This window comes from Squalius cephalus, assembly GCF_949319135.1.
Source record: "Squalius cephalus genome assembly, chromosome: 7".
In the NCBI taxonomy this organism is placed as follows: domain Eukaryota; kingdom Metazoa; phylum Chordata; class Actinopteri; order Cypriniformes; family Leuciscidae; genus Squalius; species Squalius cephalus.
Genome location: NC_137128.1, coordinates 25,726,306 through 25,748,147, shown reverse-complemented (window position 1 = coordinate 25,748,147; position 21,842 = coordinate 25,726,306). Strand labels below are relative to the sequence as shown.

General features: G+C 38.3%; 3 protein-coding genes across 6 annotated transcripts; 1 reads left to right on the top strand and 2 right to left on the bottom strand.

The window, feature by feature from the left end:
- The first annotated feature begins 9,973 nt into the window (after positions 1 to 9,973).
- On the top strand, positions 9,974 to 12,789 carry mplkip (M-phase specific PLK1 interacting protein). Its single transcript, XM_079876390.1, has 2 exons — positions 9,974 to 10,432; positions 10,653 to 12,789. The coding sequence occupies exons 1-2, from the start codon at positions 10,097 to 10,099 to the stop codon at positions 10,848 to 10,850; spliced, it is 534 nt and encodes a 177-aa protein (XP_079732516.1). The 5' UTR covers positions 9,974 to 10,096; the 3' UTR covers positions 10,851 to 12,789.
- Positions 12,385 to 17,658, bottom strand: ralab (v-ral simian leukemia viral oncogene homolog Ab (ras related)). The gene is made up of 5 exons (XM_079876389.1): positions 17,247 to 17,658; positions 14,666 to 14,855; positions 14,377 to 14,585; positions 14,127 to 14,301; positions 12,385 to 13,774 (listed from the first exon to the last, which is right to left on the bottom strand). Exons 2-5 carry the CDS (start codon positions 14,765 to 14,767, stop codon positions 13,652 to 13,654), a joined length of 609 nt encoding a protein of 202 aa, XP_079732515.1. The 5' UTR covers positions 14,768 to 14,855; positions 17,247 to 17,658; the 3' UTR covers positions 12,385 to 13,651.
- A 1,094-nt stretch (positions 17,659 to 18,752) lies between these two features.
- cUnh7orf25 (chromosome Un C7orf25 homolog) lies at positions 18,753 to 21,013 on the bottom strand. 4 transcript variants are annotated; one of them, XM_079876385.1, is made up of 2 exons: positions 20,944 to 21,013; positions 18,753 to 20,346 (listed from the first exon to the last, which is right to left on the bottom strand). In XM_079876385.1, exon 2 carries the CDS (start codon positions 20,326 to 20,328, stop codon positions 19,012 to 19,014), a length of 1,317 nt encoding a protein of 438 aa, XP_079732511.1. In that variant the 5' UTR covers positions 20,329 to 20,346; positions 20,944 to 21,013; the 3' UTR covers positions 18,753 to 19,011. The 4 variants fall into 4 exon arrangements, with proteins under 4 accessions (XP_079732511.1, XP_079732514.1, XP_079732513.1 ...); XM_079876388.1 differs by having other exon boundaries at positions 20,731 to 21,012; XM_079876387.1 differs by having other exon boundaries at positions 20,784 to 21,012.
- Positions 21,014 to 21,842: the final 829 nt, after the last annotated feature.

Below are 21,842 nucleotides of genomic sequence, written 5' to 3'. Positions count from 1 at the left end.
GAAACATTAAAAAAGACGGACAAAAGACGGATGAAGTCGATCTTGTACCAGACTGCAGAAATTCCAACAGGTAAGGGGCTAGGTAAGTTGAAGCTGGTATACAACAATGAGACCAGACTACTGTAATGTGGAGCAGGACTGCCTATGTAGGGAGATAATGAGCCGGTGCGTGGGTGATGAGTGATTATCCGTGGCAGGTGTGACCAGAGGGGATGCTGGGAAGTCTAGTTCTGTGGTGACTGGGTTGGTGACTTAGGATTGTGACAGTACTGATGTACAGAACAGTACAGAAGGCGTGACCTCACGCCAAACAGAATCGCTATGGAGTCATCCCTGGACTCTGGTCAGGGGCTGGATCCATTACAAGACCCTGGTCAGGGGCTGGAGCCATCACTGGACTCTGGTCAGGGGCTGGATCCATTACAAGACTCTGGTCAGGGGCTGGAGCCAGGGTGTGTGTGGCCCCAACACGCATAACAGCAGATACAAAACTGGACAGGACCACATCTTTGAACCCATCGGGGCAAACAGGCATGGTAGGCTCTGGAATTTCACACACTGGAATGGACTAGGGAATTTCTCTCACTGGAACAGACTCAGGAATTTCTCTCACTGGAACAGACTCATGAATTTGGAACGGACTTGGGGATTTCAATTACTGTAACGGACTTGGGAGTGGATTCTGGATGTAGGGACCTGAGATGGGAAGATTTCTTCAGGGCCTTCCAGACGGAAATAACCACAGGATCCACCACTTTCGCTTCCAGGTTGGCGCTGTTAGAAACAGCTTTCCTAGACTTGGGAAAGGTAACCTTGATGCGGAATTCTTTGCAGGAAGGGACTCTTGATTCTTGTGCTCGCATGAGGAGTGAAGATAGCGAAGGACTTGGGAGGAGTTCTGTGGTGTCTGGTGGCTCGATGGACAAAACCTCTGATGCTAGGATGGCTGGAGTGGACTGGAGAGAAAGCGACTAAGTGTAACTGGCATCTTCTTCAACCTCATCAACAGTGAGGGAAGAACCACTTAGCCGCAGCACATAATAAATATAGCTCTCAAGGGAACAAGTGGTAGCTGACGCCGGTATCTGGTGATAAAGATGGTTGCCTAATCCACTCCAAAACATGATCTTCATGGTACCATCATTCCATGGAACCAAGCCTGAAAGCTCAAGAAATTCTTTTACATAATCCTCAATTGGACGACCATATTGAAATGAGATTCGCTGGATTGCTAGGGGTGAGGGAAAGGCTCATAGTGCTGTTTTTATTGTCATTGTTGTGTCCGGTCTTCTGTATGAGTGTTTGCAGGAAGGCAGACAAAGACGAAGAATTAAGTTTAACAATAATATTCCACTAGGTAGGCGAACAGACAGAAGCAAAACATACTAAACGTAATGGAGACCGGACAAGGAGTGCAGGCAAGGGTGCAGCTTAAATAGTGACTCAAACAAGGTAATTTATCTAACCCAGTTGAAGCAAAATAAGGGTACGTTTACACGACAACGATATGCTTAAAACGAAGAAGTTTTTTCTTTGATTTTTCCGCGTACAGACGACACCATTGTCAAAACGATCCCCATTCACACAGATCCGCGAAAACGACAAAAAATGCTGTATTCTACTGCCAGGCCATTAGATGGCGATGAAACACTATAGACTGAACACATAATAAGCATCTGCATGACGTCATCATCTTCAGAGATTCACGTTTTTGTTGTTTACACGGAGACCGTTTTCAAAAACTTGTACTTTGAAACCCGTTTTCAAAAGTTTGCGTTTTCAGGCGTTTTCAGCCCTTAACTCATAATGAAGGTGACCATAGGAACTAAAGAGTGGCGGGAATACAAACAAAGAAACACAGGAACTGATGAAATACAAACTAAAAGTCTGTGAAAAATAAAAGTCTGTGAAAACTGAACATAATGGTGACACAAAGATGACTAACGAACGACAAGGAAGCACATACAGTACACAAGAGTATATACAAGCAAAAGTTGGTTTAGTCACCAGCAGGCAGCAGCACACACTCAAAATCATGTTTCTCACATATGAAGCAGAAACAACGCAACCTCTGCATCTGTTTTCGGGCCTTCCCTCTTAAGTCTCTCCACCTTTTCTAATATTTTCCTAATGCCACTGCCTGATCATAACCCTTCTTTTCCAGTGATATTCCTCTGAGCTTTTCTCTTTTGTAATGTCTCTCTCAGCCATCTCTCTTTTCTTCAAATCTCCCTCTTGCTCAGCTCACTCTCCCCTTCCATCATAAATGGACACTCCCCCTATGATTGGCAACACGTTTTTTGTGGTGCTCAGTCTTATCCACTTTTTAACAGTATTTTTCAAAAATTGTTTACTGCACCTTTAATACGGGGTTCAGGCAATATGTGCATATGTAGCCTACTCTGATTATCTCTACTGTATGCACATGCATAATAAAATGAAATGACACAACCCTGTCTCTTTTTGTTAAATGTCAATTTTAATGGTCAATATCCATTATAAGAGTATAAGTATAAGAAGCTAAGAATTAAAGAAAAGCAAACAATTCATTCATACGTACAAAGTACAACTACCTCAGGGGGGACTAAATGCTGCTAGGTGATTTGCACTACTGTTTGTTAAAAATAAACATATTGGGTATTGGGTATGTGCTGCATTTTCATATCAACTCATATCAAACCATGACCCCAAAACCGAGGTACTTACCGAATCTTGACTTCTGTGTACTGTTACACCCCTAATATATATAAATATATATACAAAATAATTGTAATATAACGTTTTTCTTGTGGATATTTTGTTAAGCTCAGTCCCTCAAACACTCTGTCAGTGCAGGAAAAGGGTGGTGCCCACCATTCATTCTTTATCAGATATAGCAACAACTCTTGTCCAAAGTAAATTGGGTCTGCATGAACATAAACTTCCACAGTAAGTGTTTTAGTGTTGTTCTTAGCCTGCACAATGATTCGGAATGGTAAAATCCTTGCATTATCACCAAACAGAAACGCCTTTTGATTTCATACCAGGAGCAGGAGGAAAGTGCTTGGCTATTAGATGTCCATCAAACATGCTTACATCATCAATAGAGAGATAAAAAGAGAGATTTTGCTACAAGTCATCTTTTCAACATTTTATTCATTCAGTCAGTCAGTCAGTCAGTCAGTCAGTCATTCATTCATAAAACATTCACTTGTCATATAGGCAGGTACATGTGATCGTCATATAAAATATTGACTTATACCATCATTCCTCAATATCTGCTGGATTAAATTAAGTGTTTTTATTGACCTCCTTATATTTAATTGAATACACTCATTAAAATCCATTGGTTCCATTCATTGCCTTTACAAGCTGTTTAAATACACACTGTGTACTGTACTAATGAAACACACCTTACAGAGTTGTTTTTCTAACAAGTGTAACATATGAAACAGTGTTTGTTAGTATCATAATGTGTGTATAGTGCTAAATTTATAAAGATGTGAAATGATGTTGATGACAGTACAAAGTTGGGCCACCATTTTATATAACATCAGAGCCATTATACACAAGATTGGGCATTTATCTGGCAGTCATATTAAGATCCCAAACTATCCTGTTATGTAAAATTAACTAAACTATTATTTGATCCATCTGCAGCTATCCAACTATTTTCTTTTGTTTGGAAAAATTCCTGCATGACCCCATCTCTCGTTTGCCACACAGATAACAACGGACGTGTTTTGAAGCCGAGTGCATTTTCCGCAGCTATTCACATAACCGATTGCTAACTCTGATCCAGACAGAGAGGACGTACCAGCATCTATTTTGGCTTGAGTCCTAATTGGTCTAAAAATACACTTATTGTCATTGATCAATTAATCTGTTAACACATACATTCTTTCTTTTCACAAACGTGTTAATGAAACAGTATTAAACATCAAAGGGATGGCATTTCAAGAGTGCATTATTTGTCAGAGAATAGAGGTTTGTTTGTGAAGTGAAAAAACAAAGTTACATATATAAATCACGAGTTTGGGATTTCATCCCAGCCCTCATGAAGTTGTTCAAGAAACTTTTTCAATTGTATCACACACACCTGCAAAGATCAGTCTGGATGTGCTCACAAAGCAAATTAGTAAAATATCATCATAATACCCTAAAGCTCAAACAGGTGTGTTTAGATCTTTCCACTTATGATTGGAATAAAAACAGCTGTTTTTGTGTGTGTGTGTGTGTGTGTGTGTGTGTGTGTGTGTGTGTGTGTGTGTGTGTGTGTGTGTGTGTGTGTGTGTGTGTGTGTGTGTGTGAAGGATAGGACAAAGGAAGATGATAATTCCACTCTAAGGAATATTCAAGTCATTATCTTAACCAGACTGCTGCACTCTTCCCAGAATTCAACTCTCAAGCATTTATCTGATATCACAAGGATGCTATGTTATTTCAAATTTCCATGAGATTTGTAAAGTGAATGTGGGTGGGAATTTTAGGTGTTATTAGGTGGAATGATGATTGACGCAGGCATTACGTGCTATGAGACCATGTTGAATAACTGAAGGAAACAAGATGATTTTAGTCTCACCGCATCTGTGAAAAGTTCTCCAGGGTCAAATAAAAAAATTAGAGGCTCTGCACAGCTGCCAAAAAGAAGGAAAAAAAAAGAAATGACAATGCCTAGAAGAGGATTAACTCAAAAAAGTTTTAGTCTGCTGAACTCTTGATGGATGCAGGTGCTACTGCTCACCTGAGATCTGTTATTGCCCTGAACTCCTCCAATTCCTGTAACAGATCCCCAGAGCTCCCCAATTCCATTAAGAGTCCACAAACAACAGCACCATTCATCATGATCCACTAGTTTCCTCTGAAACTGAAGAATGAGCATTTCACATTTATAGGTATTTAAGTGCACTGCATAATTTTCCCATTCACCAAATGGGAAGTGCCACAAAGTTTGAAGTGCCATAAAGAATCCAGAATGAAGCAGCCAGAGAGAAGCTGTGCGAATAGCATGTGACCAATTAAGCATGAAGCCAGATGACAAGATTTGATTATTAGAGCATGAGTATACCAATGCTGCAGGATTCTGAACTCTAGATAAATAGTCTGCGCCGAGGTACCGTTCAGCCCTTCGCTATAGCGAGACCAATGGCATCTCCCAACAACAAACAAGTTTGTCGCTCTCTCTAGCACGTTCCCAAAGCAATTGCCTCAAGCTAGGTCCATGTACTAATGCCAAAACATTCCAAAAGAACCATTAAATAACAAAAGGCCTGACAATAACAAAAGGCCTGACATGGCATTAATATAGATAGATGGATGGATGGATGGATGGATGGATGGATGAATGAATGAATGAATGAATGAATGAATGAATGAATGAATGAATGAATGAATGAATGAATGAATGAATGAATGAATGAATGAATGAATGAATGAATGAATGAATGATTGATTGATTGATTGATTGATTGATTGATTGATTGATTGATTGATTGATTGATTGATTGATTTGGGACATGGTATCATCTCCTCTATGCCAGGAGCAAGAATTTATTGGTTCTACTGAAAGTTGGAAAGAATCTTAACTCTTGCAGCTGACTTTTACTTTTGATATTAAAGACATTAATAGTGACAAAGGGTTGGTCCAATAAAACAGATACAGCTATTCTATAGCACAATGAAGAAAAGATGGCCTCTAGAGACTCAGCGTAACACGAGAAGCTCCATATTATCTTCTTTGTAAACTAGAAAAATATATATCTTAAGTAATATGTGAAAGTGCTTTTATATAACAAATCAATAATCAAAAAGTTAATATGCCGTAATAGACAATGTTTAACCAGTATTGACAATTATTAAACAATGTCTTCAGACAACACACAGTAGAGGTGTTTACTTTCTGAAAGAATCGTGTTTTGAATGAATCGTTTGATTGATTGATTCAATGACTCATAAAGACATTGGTTTCACAGACAGGGTTTAGATTAAGCCAGGATTAGATTAGTTCAGTTCAGCTAGGAGATTTAGGCTAAGTAGCTTTTATAAACATGCCTTAGAAAAAAAAGAAAATAACTGGTGTGCATCTTGAGACAAAACACTGACATGTTTTATGAAATGTCAGTGAAAGTTGCTTTCAGTTAAAACAGCTCAAGCATGCATTTTGGTCTGGGACTAGGCTTAAGCCTTGTCTGTGAAACGAGGGGATAAAGTCTTAAAGGACAAGTTCGGTATTTTACACTTAAAGCCCTGTTTACAGATCGTTTCTGATGAAATAGAACGGTTAATATTAAAATGTGGACACATGCTGCTGTCCCGAGAATTTTAGGTTTATTTCGCTTTCCCCCCCACCTACACAATGGCAGCCTATGGGCACTGGAACAATCCTTCATAAAACGCATTAAACTTTCGTTTACAAAGACGTGAAACTCACCGAGTGGTCAGGGGTGTTCACTGATATGCTCACAAAAAAATCGCTGCAAAAGATGCTTTCCAACAGGTGTTTTACCATTCGTTGTAAAACTGTGGACCTATTTTTCCAAACGCCTCACACCCGTAGATTCTTCCGTTGAGAGCTTGAATAATAAACACTCCCAGCCCAGTTGGTGGCGATAATGCACCTTTGCCAATTACAAGCAAACCACTGGCATTTAATTGAATACACAGAAGAAGCAGAAGAAGAAGCGGCGGAGTAATACCGTACCGCACACAGCCCATCCAATTCAAGTCAATGGAGTTGGACAAAAACTACGATAAAACCTGTTGGAAAGCATCTTTTGCAGCGATTTTTGTGTGAGCATATCAGTGAACACCCCTGACCACTCGGTGAGTTTCACGTCTTTGTAATCGAAAGTTTAATGCGTTTTAGGAAGGATTGTTCCAGTGCCCATAGGCTGCCATTGTGTAGGTGGGGGGGAGAAGCGAAATAAACCTAAAATTCTCGGGACAGCAGCATGTGTCCACATTTTTATCTCAACCGTTCTATTTCATCAGAAACGATCTGTAAACAGGGCTTTAAGTGTAAAATACCGAACTTGTCCTTTAAAGACATCATTCAAATGTTTAGTTTCTGAATGAATCAGTGTTTTGAATGAATTGTTTCAGTGAATGATTCAATGACACCTATAAAGACAAACACTTGTTATGTTTCTGAATTAATGGGTGTTTTGAACGAATCGTTTGAATGAATGATTCAGACTCACTTAAAGTTGTAAGCTTGCATACTTCCCTATTATATAGTTCACAAAAAACAGCATGTGAAAAGTATGTCTGAGTAAAAATTCCGGATTGACCTACTATTTCTGGTGAGATTGTGCATCCGATGGACACTTTATGCTTACTCTCCCATGAGACCAGAGGAGAGAAGTTGTAGATGGCAGTGAAGTGAAGCATTTGATGCTGGTATAGGTCACATGACAATGACAACATGACAAATACATTATCGCAAAGTAATCACTTGTTCAAAAGAAGTATACTCATGGTTTCGGATGCAGACAGTAACTGTTTTTTCCTGAATGAATCAGTGTTTTAAAAGAAAGGATTGAATGAATGATTCACTCATAAAGATGGTCACTTGTCACCATCTATTGGATGGCACTCTTGGTTTGCTGCTCGACCAATACAATTCAAGGAAAATAATAAAGCAATAACCAATTTTTTTTCTATTGACCACATTATGTTATGAGTACTCGCATCATAACAAGAACTGAAGGTGTAAATTAGGAAATTGAGGAAGTGACCAACCTTCAGCGAGTTGATGATGGAGCGGCATTTGAGGTGGGACAAAGTTAGTCTGGGAACTCTGAAAACATGGGAACCAGAGGGCTAGAGCATGAGCAAAATCTAGGGTGGGATGAAATAGGTCACTTGCCTGAGAGACTTAAGAGGGAACACGGTTCATCTGAGTGCGACATTGTTTCTCAATGAGTTGGCCTATGACTTCAGTGACAGTTTTGTCCCATAAAACATTTTGTCCCTCATGTATTGTAGACAAAATATGCCTCTGCAATGTCTGCATTTTTTTCTTTTTTGTGCATTTACTTTCTTGTTATTTTTGCCATGCCAGTCAAGCCTGCGTCTGATCTTTGGCCCAGAAATGGTCATCATTGTCTTTCCCAGGCAGGACAGAAAAATGCTACAGTTGGTTGCCAATTTAATGTCTAAACGGATAAATCTCCAACACTGAAAAACAATTTAATAAACAGCATCAACATGAGCTGACATCATGATTTAGGTTTACATTCAAAAGCTGCATCATTTATATCTTTTGACTGCTTTTAACAGTAGGCTAATCTTACATTTGTTGTAATATTGTAATGCAATGTTACAACTAAACTAAACTTGCAACCAAGTGACTTTAACATCTGTTGAAGTTTTGTGCTGTACATCAGTCTAAAGTCCCATATGATCAATTAAGAAAACTGACTTTGCACAAACTTATATTACTTTTTCTGAATTACTCGGAATAGAGAAAATTAGAAAATTCTGGTGCCAGTGTATTCTCACTGCAGCCATTAGTCCTGGTTTAAGTTCCCAAAGCTAAATTTCTCAAGCTTAAGAATGCCTTTTAAGGCCACACTTTCTCTGCTCACTGATGTCCAAATGAAATAATAACAAAACCAAACACAGTTCCACCGATGAAAATATGACACAAGAGCTTTGATTTGAATAAAAAGAAAACACGCTTGAGAACTCAATCCATCAGCAGTCCTCAATCAGAACTCTGTGAGAAAGTGTAATTCCTCCTCACTGTAAACCTCTTATCCTCTCAGCATAAAACTTTGTCAATGATGAATTATGATCTGTTTTCAAGAGCACAGCTAATAAAACACAAATGTGACCTCAACAGAGGAATATTCATAACCACAGGAGCCCTGGCCCCTCCCACTCAGAGAGTGGAGGGAGGTTTTCATTTTTATGTCAACTAACCTATGTTTTGCTATTATTTTACTGCACATATTGGCTTATCCACTTTAAACACATGAATCAGCGCACTGCTTAATCTTCTAACAGGACTGTGTAATGGTTACACTGACCTCTGCTGACAGCTGAAGAGAAACAACTTGGCTCTCACAAATACCCTATACAGTAAATCATAAAGAGAAATGAACACTCAGACTGCTTTCAATTAAATAAAATAATAATTTAAAATAGCTTAGAGTAAATCATAAAGAGAAGTGAACACCCAGACTTCTTTCAATAAAAATAATAATAATGATGATATTAATAATAAATCTTCCCAGGAACTTTACATTTGTTTTCCATGACATGAGTTTTCAATTTCAACATTTGAGGTCGGTCTTAGACAACTATTAAATATGAAGCCTTTTTTATTTTAAACTGTAGGCTACTTCAGCGTATTTGTTGCATGAAGCATAAGGAGAAATTTTTGAGAAAAAGTGGGACTATAAAGGGATAAAAGATACCCATCGATGAAGTGTTCAAGAACATCAGATTATGTTCATGTCAACATGTAAGGAAGCCTCAAAATGTATAGGCTACATTTATCTCCAAGGTGGGCTACAAATATAAAAGGCCCTGGTGAAAAGTCCAGCTGAGACCATGCATGAATTTCCATGCTGGTGGACCAGTAGTGTTTATCAACAATGGCCTTTCTGATTATAGTGATGGTGCTTGCAACAGCAAGGTCGTGGGTTTTATTCACAGGGAATGCATAAACTGATTTTTTTTTAAAGTAGGCAAAATCATTTTGGAGTGCTCTAAAGGTGCATAGAAAATAAATAAGGAAAACTGTTTGTCCATTGGAGGCTACCAGCAAACACTAAGATATTTGCCCAATGTTGGACAAAGTTTCTTGTTTATTGCAAGTAGCCTACTTGAGGTAATGAGTGTGTGAATTACACTGAATCTTTGCTTAGATGGTTGGTGCTTAACGGTACTTAAACTCGTGTGTGGGCGTTTGACGCTCCGTGAGAATAGGTGGCAGTATCGAGTCTTTCATTGGCGATGTTGTATTCAAATGATAATCGTCGAGAGACCATTCTTATTCCGGGTCGTTCTGTATTGTTATGCTAAGTGAAAACAGGTTTAGGAGCTTCAGGTTATAAATACAGTCGTCCTTTGAGGTTTAGGAAACAGTGTAGGGAAATACTACGACAGGATGCAAAGACCACAGTTTCGCCATCCCCGCCAGGGCTCGGGTCCACGGGCAGCAGGTTTCCGCAGCCCGCCTCCAGTTTACGACAGGACAGGGAGCATGTTTCCATCGCCTCCGTGGGCATTTTCCGGCCCTCCGCCGCCGTTTGGACCGAGATTTGGGCCGTGTTCTCCCAATACCCCGCCGAGAGAGTTTGGTGGTAATAGGGGCGGTGGCGGTGGGAAATATAATAACGGTCAGTCTCCGGGTCAAACACCGCGCAGATCGAACGCCAGTCCCCGAGGCGCACCGTTCAGACGCTCGCCGTATGAGAGTCCCGGGCGACACGCTGGATATCAGGTAGTTCACTCGTGTTCAGGACCAAATGCGCGATTGTAGTTTTTAAGCAGTCTTATGTGCTGTGATTTCGCCTCTTTGCAGCATTCTGCTGCTCTGATCCGAATTAATTTCTGCGAATTGTGTGCGTTTATATTTTGTTGTTGGCTAAGACACTATTATATAACCTCTGATTAAATGTGGTCGTTTTAACGTCTTTCTGCATGATAATTTTCTCCTTAAGGGTTCACCACGGACATCCACACCATTTGGGTCAGCGCATGGCAGGGAGAGAGGGACAAATGATATGGAAAAGTTTTACAAACCATCAATGCTTCAAGATCCCTGGGCTGAACTACAGCCTATCTCAGTCACACAAACTCAGTCTAAATGCAACTCCAAACAAACCAATACAAGCAGACAAGGGAGGTACTACAATTAAAACGCAGTACATTTCTCTAACTTCAGTGAGCGGCAAAAGTCACTGAACAGTGCTTTTTATTTAGTGCAGCTGTAGTGCACTAAACTTTTAAAGTCAAACGGAGCCAGACGAACACATGGACCTGAGGCAGGATTCACCAGCAATAATTCTTGAGAAACTGACTCCACAGCATTTTTTAAAATCATATGTACTTTCTTGTATTAAGAGACCTTCTCTTTTACTTTTATATCTGCACTTCAATGTCAGGATCATAAAAATGGGGTGCGTTTGTAACTGGCAGCCTATTGAAAGTAGTTTGCCATCTCTGGCCCACTCCCATGGAGTTTGCAAATCTTTCATTGAATTCAAAGGAATATATGTCTTCAAGCTCAAAATGCAGTCTAACAAAAGAGATGTCTGATCACCACATCCACCTACCTCTCAGTATTGACTGTGTGCTGTTAAATAGAACGGGTCAAGTATTTGTAGGTTTGGCTCCTTTCCTAATTTTCTATGGACTGTTGTTTTTTTTAAACTTTTAATTTTTGGTGACACTTTTTTGGTTTTATTCAAATCTATGGCTTTCTTTTCTGCATATTAAAAAAAAAACGTGATCTGATAACAGACATTGTCATTATAAATGGCCCACAAAGGACCATTGTTGAATTATAAACCTAATTTAATTAAAATTTGAAATGCAATACCGTCCTTGTCAAAAAAAACATTGAAAGTGGAAATCTGTTACGCTTTATTTACTAGTAAAAACATGTTTAATATCTTCAAAGTTAGTCTTAATGTGGTTTTTCAAAGATAATGTAGATAAAACACCATAACATTACTACACGTCTCTGGAAGTTGTAATTCAGTAATTACACTTTTTGCTGTAGGATATACCATATGAATCTCATGTTAGAGGTCTACAAAATAGATTTTTATTAATGTAACAGAAACAAGTTTAGTATGCTTAAATGTTTGCTTTTCATTTTCATTCAACATTCGTATCACCAGAATTGCTGTTGTAATATTACATTAGAGATGTCAGGGTTTTTTTTTTTTCGTCTTGGTTGTCAGCTAGTTATTTTGATAATGCTTATAATTTGGCCTTACCTTATTTAGCATTCAGATTCCTGCATGTTTAGCATTTGCCAAGAGACACCCAAAATATAGAATGAAATGAAGACATCTTGTATAAGTAATAAGAAAGACTCAAACAATAGAGGCTTATATTAAAATGTCTTGTATTGTAAACATTTAGCACTCAAAGTCAGTCACTTTTTTTTTCTTTTTTTTTTTTACACAAGTAATGAAGGGTTTCTTGAGGCATCCGCCATTGATAAGTCAGCATCATTGCCCCATGGCACACACCACACAAACAGACCGATCAAGAGCTTTGTTGAAGGGTATTGACCCACTATGACAGATAAAACTGAGGGAACAAAAAATTTGCAAAAGCCACAGTGCACACATAGATTTAGGTAAAGACAGTTAAAAGAAGCAGTGTTTTAGCTGCAAAAGAACAATATTTGGTAGAAGCCAGAATAATGTGGAAATAAACTTTCAACATCACATTTATTTACACATGGATGTGCTTATTCAAAACCATTCATCAAAGGGTGACGGTTTTCTTTTGTCTGAAATGCAGATTATGTCCAGCCCTTTTAGAGTTTCTTAGTTTTAGTATGAGCGAGTATGATTTCACAATATGCTCTTGCCCACAAAATAACTAAAATTCTGAACATTTTAATTTACAATATAAAATATAATTACACAGGATAAAAGTTGCAAGAAAATTTAAATTGCATATAAGTTCTAATAAAGTACACATTTCAGTCTGTGTAATAAAACATTCCAACCCGTTTTCACAGTAAAGTTGACTCAAGCTAGATGATGCTCTCATTTCTAAACAGCAAAATCCATGTGTTATTTGGGACCCATAGAAAAGCACAAATAAAACCTCTAAATCTTGTGCCATGCACACAGGGATGAGTGAATAAGCCCTTTTGACTAAATATTTTATGCATGAGAGATTAGTTTGTTAAATCACATATTTGAAACAAGTTTGATGCACTTAGGATATTAAGATGAAATAAAGGACAGTGCCAAATGTTCTGAAATGCATGGCCTTTTACACTTTAGAGTGTTTGAATTCAAACAAAAGTTTTTGGTTAAAAGCCAATTAAATTTCTATAAACTCCATTAATTCTTGAGTTCATTAGATATTTAGCTGTTTTTGATCATTTGCGCATTGTCTTAGGAAGTATTTAGCAATGCCTATGTTAGGCAAAGATATATATAGCTGTAATATTCTTTTAGATAGGTGCCTAAAAGCATTCATGCAGAGCTTAACACCCACTTTTGTATACTCTAACATTAAGGCTTTACTTTAGGAACTGAAACAACAGGTGGTTTTAATCCTAAAAACACACCGTGAACTTCGTAACAAATAGCTTGGAGTAGTAGTATTTTCCCAGCAGTGTTAGTGTTCAGCACTCAATGGACTCGCACTTAACTAAAAGCAACTAAAGTGAACGGAATCCAGTTACAAGTTAACATCATTATAGTAGTCATTTATGGTGTGCTTGAGCTGAGAAATGTTCTAATCTGATATGTCAGACCTTTGACACCATTTGTCATTTTAATGCATATCTGATATTCTGTCCACTTATACCCATCGAAGGACCAGACAAAGACTGTTGACTAGATGTGTTTTTAAGAGGTGATCTCCAGCAGTTGACTGGGGAGTGATGAAACCTGATGGATTTTTTTTTTGAAGCAGTGGAAGGGTAGAGAAGAGATGTTAGCATTCTAGTGCGACTCGGTTGTTATAAAATGCAACATCTTTCTCGAATTCTCTTTGCCAAACTTTTCCTCTTCTTTTTTCCATTTTTCTCTTTGCCATCTTCCATTTTTCTGGCTCTGATCTCACGCATGAGATCAAAAAACACCTGGAGAGATTATGAAGTTTGTATGAATGTTTCATTGAAGAAGAAAAATAGTCCATCCAAAAATGAAAATTGTGTCATCATGTCATCCAAACCTGTATGACTGACTGACTTTCTTCTGTGGAGCACAAAAGAACATATTTTGAAGAATGTTTTTTGTCTATACAATGACAGTCAATTGGGGCTGTTTTTGTATTTGAAACATTTTTCAAATTACCTTCTTTTATATTTCACAGAAGAAAGAAAGTCATACAGGTTTGAAATGACATGGGGGTGAGTAAATGATGACAAATAACATTTTTGGGTGAACAATCCCTTTAAGGATCACATGTAATGGTCGCCAAACCAGGCCTACCTTATCTACGTTGGCACGGGTTTTGGCAGAAGTCTCGACGTAGCTGACTGCCCACTGCTCTGCTCTCGCCTTGGCCTCCTCAACCCCGACTTGCCGTCGGTCCTCCAAGTCTGACTTATTCCCCACCAGCAGGAAAGGTACGTTATCCTCCTCCTTCACCCGGAGAATCTGTTCTCTGAAGTTTAGAGATAAAATGAGAAAACTTTGACTAGTATTATATTAATCATCAGTTTCAAAGTCGTTTCTCTACCTGAAATCAACAGTTGCAGCAAAGGATTCAGATTCTGTAATGGAGAACACACAAAGAAATCCCTCTCCGCTGCGGAAGTAGTTGTCCCGAATGGCAGCGTAGTCCTCCTGTCCAGCTGTGTCGAGGATGTCGATTTGGACCTCCTCTCCATCCAGAACCACCTTTTTTCTGTAGCTGTCAGCTTTAGTGGGCTCATAGTCTTCCACAAACTTGAAAGAGACCAGCATAATTATACTTTATGGGTAACATCATTTTACACACTGTGAAATTCCAAAATATTAAGTCTTACCTCATCATACATGAATTGCAGTGTTAGTGCTGACTTGCCCACGCCTCCACTGCCCACCATTATCACTTTGTGAAGGGCCAAAGCGTTCCTGTTAGCAGCCATGGCTTCAAGCAATGAGACCGGTGGCAGTGCAGTGATGAAGTGAAAAGTCAGAGGTAGATGGGTATTAAGGGAACCCTAGAAAAAAGGTCTTTGAGAAGAACACAGCAGATGTTAAAGCTTGTGAAACTTTTAACAATGCAAGACTGGTATTGTACTTGTTCAGGAGCAATTACCGACATTCATTAATAATAATAATAATATATACCTGCATTCTTTCAAGTCAGTCAAACATGATTGGGCTGATTTTTATGAATAATTAACTTTCTGACCCTGCCTGTAATGATGAAAACACAGGCCTACTTTCTCTTCCATCCTCTGAGAAAATGCTAAAACAATGAGGCTTCTCATTAAGGCTAGCATAGCATTTGTCGGTTCCCTTCCTAACTGACACTGACATCATTGCTCACTCAGATTCTCTTAAAGGACTGTCAATAGTTAAAGGGATAGTTCACCCAAATTAAAATTATGTCATCATTTACGTACCCTTCTGTTATTCCGAACCTGTATTACTTTTTTTTTTTTTCTGCAGGTGGAACATAAAAAAGATATTTTGGTATTTATGCTGATAACCAAACAGTTTTGGTGAACATCGACTTCCATTGTATGAACAAACATTCCTCAAAATATCTTTTTAATTGTTTACAGCATATAGAAAGTCATAAAAGGTGAGCAAATGATGACAGCATTTTAGGTGAACCATCACTCTAAATATTCCTAACAAATGTACATCCATGTGGAATCAATTGGCTTCCATGTAGCCAAGAAAATCCAATTTTAACTTTAAAAACACTGAGAGATTAGCCTTAAGGTCAGCCAACTGTCCAGATTGTGAGACTATTGGCCAAAGGTGTAATCTGATAGTATGTAATAATTATATACAAAAAAAAAAAAAAAAAACCTCTTTAAAAACCTGAAATCATGGGTGGAGTTACTAGACAATAATATAGGATTACAGCTATTGACTCAAGTGCAGACTGCTAACTACAGCATCTGTTTAAGGTTTACTCAGTTTACACAGTGGCTAATGGTAAACTACGTGATGCATGCAGTACAGTTGATTGCTTTTAAATGATTTACCCCACATTAACAGCTTGTTTGGGGAAAGGGTGAGGGGGTGAAAAAATGAAAAATTCAAATGAGCACTTGACTAATGGGGCATCACATTTCTATAAAGGTGCCTCAGTAGGCTTTTGTTTGTGGCACTGGTTCATTTGAATAACAGACGAGAATGTTACCAGGTTGCAATTTAAGGACTGGCAATAAAGCAGTAGGCCTAAATATTTCTGGACCAAAGACTACAGGTCGGTGAATATTTCAATACAGTGTTGATAAAAGGGCCTTCTGTTAATTCATACAGACTGCATTGTCAGATGAAACAAGTATCTTATCAAAAGATATCCTTTGATTCAAAATTAACATTTTCTGTCATAAAATGTTTTTACTTGTTAGCTTACACTCTATATGGGCAGATAGATAGATGTTTCTGAGGTATTGATATCTACCTCTTAGGGAGTAAATAAGGCAAAGTTCCCCTCTTCAGGGTACTTCCCCAGTGAAAAGCTGTTTTCCCCCAAAAGGTAAAATTTTAGCACACTGAAAGTGTAAATAGCCTATAATAATATGAAGGCCGTTATTAGAGAACGTGTTAACGGCCTTCACCTGTAGCAGCTGTATCATTTCAAATCTAGAACGTGTTGTAATTTGTCTCTACAAGCATTTCATTTTGGGAGATTCACTATAATAAAGTAAAAGTACATGTAAATATAATTTACGATGACTACATCATCACATCACCTGCTACCTTTGGCGCAATACTAACAGCTCAACGTGCACGTGACAGCTGTGATGTTGTAAAAAAGTGTACTTTTAAAATCAGTTTATACAGTGATCAGGGTGCGGGGACCTATTTCTGACTAATAAAAACTAGTTATAGGATCGTGATACATTCCTCAACAATTAAATAAAGGCTTACAATACAAGCACGTGATATTTGACACCTGTTCCGCATGTAACGTTACAGTCGTTTACAGGAAAACAAGACTCGCTTGAATGGACTTAATTCATTCAATAGCCACAAGTGAGTGAATTATTTCAACGGCCTGCTGTGTCCCATCATTCAAAAAGGGAATAACGACAACATTGATTCAGAAAAGTGCTCATTGGTAGAGCTAATGCCTGCTGCTGAGCTAGCTAGCTAACTCAATCATTTCGAAATGACACGCACGATGGGCTGCTGTAGTTCGCGAGCTCTTGGAAGTAAAATCACGAGTGATTTTTCTGTTATATTTAAATACTGACAGCGCGCTAAATGCCACTTCCGTGTTTAAGAGAGGATTTCGTTTTAGCACTCCACAGCTAATAGGGAGAACACTACTGCTTTAGTACGTGGTGGTCTTTTAAGCCATCTAACAAATTAAACGAATGGCAGTCTTTATAACAATAAAAGTTGTAGAAATGTGTGTATAAATCAGATACTTACCAAATGAGCATGAGCTCGCGAGTTTGAAGTCTTGTTAGCTTTGCTGCTGCGGGCAGATTTGTTATGCTTCAGTGCATGACTCAGAAGGGAGCAGCACTGCTGTCAGCTTCGGCTGGCTGGGCTTGGTCTTCTTCACACTGACTAACTTACCAGGTTAATTCTGAATTACAAGAAGAAGAAAAAAAGTGCTCATATGCTAAGACTTTAATGTACGCCACATAACTCGGTGGGGTTACGTCTCCGTCATAGCTTTTACTTCCTAAAACAAAACTATTTTAGCCTAGTTTCTTTCACCTTTAAACTTTTTGTAGTACCATTGTCTTGTCGATTATACATCTACTACAGTATCGACTGTACAGTAGAGACGCAAACTAGCATGTTATGTTTTGAGACGTCATCACAATAATTGTCCACCTAGAGGTCTCCTGATTAAACTGTACATCACTGCCAGCAAGGCTAGCCTTTAAAATGAATGGAGAATTATTATTATTATAGTAGTTCAACAAAAATAAATAAAAATTTCTAACCATAAATGCCGATTATCAAGTTGGCATTCAACCATTCAGATTCTATAGATCTCTCATAAGGCCATGATGGTGATGGTGAGCTGTGTGATAAGTGACTTTTTAGTTCCTCTCAAATAGAATCATAAGTAACATAATGAATTAAGAATTAGAAGTTATTTTTTAAAATATTAAACATTTATCTCAATCTGAATTTCACTGCATTAGATGCAAGTGGCAACGATAAACATGGATCACAAAGTTTGACAACCAGAAAGTGTCCCACCCTTTTTGAACAATATATTTAGTTTCATTCTGTTTAAAAAACAAACCAAAAAACACTTCTTTTAATATTTTGTTATATAATCTAAATACATTTTTACATATATAAAACTAAACTGTAAACTAAAAGTAAACTGCTTGTAATGTTTTTGAAATGTCTTTAATGCTCACCCTGGCTGCAGTTTTTTATTCAAAAATATAAGATCAGTAATATTGTGAAATAGTTTTATATTTTAAAATGTAATTCCTGGGATGTCAAAGCTGAAATTTTCAGCATCATTACTCCAGTGTCACATGATCCTTTAGAAATCATTCTAATATGCTGATTTGCAGCTCAACAAACATCACAGTTAAAAACTGTTGTGCTGCTTAATATTTTCTTTCAGGGATCTATGATGAATTGAAAGATCAAAAGAATAGGATTTATTTGCAATAGAAATACTTTGTATCATTTTACAGTAAAACCACAACATGGCTTGGCTTCAGTCAATCACAGAGATATATTATTATTCATGAGGTAAAGCCATCTGAAGAGTGTTCATTTTGTACTCTTATGAAAATGTATGTGTCAAGATTAAATAAGAAATATCAGGTGCGTGAAAAGAAATTGAAAAGAAAAACACCCTAGGCATTTAGTCAAGAGCTTTGAAATGAAAGTATATGCCTTTGTTTAAACTGTTTTTGACACTATAAGCTATGATTTAATCATACATTTGGTTAATTTGACATCTCTGCTGGCTTTGCATTGAAATGTTTCCTTCGAGGGAGGCACTGAGCTCACTGAGTTTACATAAAGAGCCACAGAAACATTGCTGAGTGTCTGCGTCAGCCGTGCAATTTATTTGCGAGTATACAGTAGTGGCTCTCTTACAAGTGTCTGGTTTTAAGCATGACCATCTCTTACACAATATAAATCTCCCCATATCTCACGCAATAACCTTCTTAATTGCTGACATGTTATTACTTTAACAGCCCTTCAGTCATATTGGAGTTGCTCTCCATTCTTTCCCCTCAGTGAGTGCGCGAGGTTGGTGGATGAACACGCTGTATCGCACACCCTGGTTAGCAGCAGCACGAACGAATCCGCTATTCGCAGTCATAGTGATGGCCCGCAGCGTGTCCCCCGTCCCAAAGATCATCAGTGATCTACGGTTCACTTTTGAGCTCGCAACTAAGCGGCTGGTTCGCTCAGACGGCTGGTCCGGAACCACTTTGAGTCTGGCTAGCAGCTCCTCAGCTCGGGATTTTTCTCCCTGGCCTCCTAACGTATCCAAGATCACGCGGAAATCTTCAACTGCAGAATGACAAGCAAACAGCTCTTTTCCCTTCATGAACTCCTCCAGCCGGGGCAGGACCTTCTCTTGCCGTTCCTGTGTGGCCTGCTCTGTCAACACCACCTCTTTAAAAGTAAAGTGACAGTTCCCGTGGCTGAGGGAGGACACGTAAGTTATCAGAGTGGTGATGTCAAGGTTCACCCTGTTGCACACATCTACCTTCACCTCAGTAGGGAAGGCGAGGCTGGCCACAATGGTGTCTCGATCAACACGGGTGTGCATGAGGTCTGTATCGTCACTGTCGTCTTCAGCGTCGTCTTCTTCCTCAACCAAAAAATCATTTTCTCCTTCCTGGCCCTCTTCAACACCACAATGTTTGTCTTCACTGTCATCTTCCTCCTCTTCCTCCTCCTCCTCTCCACCTTCGAGCATTGTATTAACAGCAACAATGTCACCTCTCACAGATATGCCCATCTCTTTGAGCTTGTCTGCCATAGGGCTGGATACCCCATTGTAGAAGGCAAATATAATGTGAGGGTTGCTGTACTGCACAGGTTGCTGCTGACTGGCCTCAAGGAAATCTTCAGCTTGCCGGATCACGCTTTTATCCCCATACTGGCCACGGCCTTGCCAGATGTTGTGTAGTGCCTCCGCCTTGCGCCCGATGGCTTTCACCCAAGTGTGTCCTCCGTTTGCCACCACGTCGACTACCAACGTCTGCTTCTGTCCATCAGGTCCCTCGTAGGTGAACACGTGCAGGACGCTCAACACATTTTCTAGATTCTCGGCTGACTCAACGATGGCCCTTAGATGAGTGAGATTGGTACTTTGCAGGTGAGACTCCTTGATCACAACCTTGCCGGCCTCCACCTTCTGTAGGAACTTGAGCTCAGCTCGGAGCTTACTGCACAGTTTAGCACGTCCCTCGACCTCGCGGCCTTGTCGACTGCAAATCTTGTCCACTTGCTCAAGCAGCTCCTTGGCTACTCTGATCCTGTCCTGCAGCGTGTTGTAAGTAGCCATTGCTGTTAAACATTATTCCTACAAAATGAGAATGAAAAAGGTTTAAATAATGACCACAGAGCTACAAGACTGACTCTCTCTCTCTCTCTCTCTATATATATATATATATCTTTTTTTTAGTAGAATATTTATAATTAAATCATCAATAATTTTCTGGATTTTGGTATAATTTATTAAATAAATGGCAGGGTAATACACAAGATCTTCCAGGTAATCTCCCAAAGCAATTTCGCTTTTTATATAAACCATTAATATCAGCAAAAGCAGGATACAGCAATATTCAAAGCATAACGTTACTTGTATGAGCACTAAAGAAGTGCTAGAAAAACGAATAGTTCGCTAAGGCGTGGTTTTAACGAAACACTTTAGGATAAAACATATATAAAGATATAGCTTTCTTACATTCTTACTGGAATATCAATCGGTGCACAAATTATCACGCTGTTTTTACACACCGGCTCATAAATACGTGGACATGTCAGCTTGCTTGGTTAAAGCCATGGTTTTCTACGAACCGGTCACACTTCCTCCTGTTTGCTTTTAATAAGAGAAGAATAACAACTGACCGTTTAGCTGAAGAAAAGCGAAGTTATCTGGAAACTGATATACACTTACAGCATGTACATGTTAAAGGCAAGTTCTGTCTCTTCTCTGTGTTTTTTTGCCTGATGCTTTTTCAACCACGAAGAAGAAGCAAGCAGCGCTGTCATAATGTTAGTGAGTTTGTGTTGCCACCTAGCTTGGAGGTTATGAATTGTTTGTAGGTTAGTGTAGTATATTGTGTCACATCATCACATGTGACATATTTGAGACAAACGTATTGTATATTTTGTAATTTTATATTTTGATGACATATTTTGCATTATATACAAGCCTTTATTAGTCTATTTTGCACTGCCGATTTTCTTCACATAGTGGCGTGCATTCATTAGACATTTTACTTTTTTTTTATATATATAAAAGTTACCATTAGGGCAAACATGTATTCCTTTAGAATAAATAGTACCTGTTTTTTATGTTACTAGTATTATTTTTTAAATACTAGTAAGCAATTCAGTTCATTTATTTCAGTCTCTTATATATATTTTTTTGACTTTTTTTGCTTCTATTAAAGTTAAATCAAAATCTTGCTACTAAGTTTGTTATTAGTAACAATTTAGATATCCTACATATTAATGCTGAATAAATATGTTTGTTTCAAATAAATAATTAAAATGGTTTATATAGCAACTATCGTCATGGTAGCATGATAAATAGGTAGGCCTATAGTACAAATGCTACTAGTAAAACTGAAATAATAGGTATACGATTAATATTATATATATACTTATCACAACTAGCCTTATAACACAGGAATAAGTAGCGACTAATTGAATATAAAACTAGACACTTTTGGAATGTATTTTTTTATTATTATATATGTACCTTTTATTATTCCTAAAAATCACTTAATGTAAAGCACAATATACAGTATGTGTGTGTGTGACTGTGTGTATAGCCTATATATATATATA

Excerpts from the sequence above, each read along its gene's own strand:
- cUnh7orf25 (XM_079876385.1), bottom strand. The coding sequence starts at position 20,328 with ATGGCTACTTACAACACGCTGCAGGACAGGATCAGAGTAGCCAAGGAG.
- ralab (XM_079876389.1), bottom strand. The coding sequence starts at position 14,767 with ATGGCTGCTAACAGGAACGCTTTGGCCCTTCACAAAGTGATAATGGTG. Across the intron at positions 14,586-14,665 it reads TGCAATTCATGTATGATGAG|TTTGTGGAAGACTATGAGCC; the intron begins GTAAGACTTAAT and ends GTCTCTTTCAAG. Across the intron at positions 14,302-14,376 it reads GCTGCAACTGTTGATTTCAG|AGAACAGATTCTCCGGGTGA; the intron begins GTAGAGAAACGA and ends TCTAAACTTCAG.
- mplkip (XM_079876390.1), top strand. The coding sequence starts at position 10,097 with ATGCAAAGACCACAGTTTCGCCATCCCCGCCAGGGCTCGGGTCCACGG. Across the intron at positions 10,433-10,652 it reads GGCGACACGCTGGATATCAG|GGTTCACCACGGACATCCAC; the intron begins GTAGTTCACTCG and ends TTTCTCCTTAAG.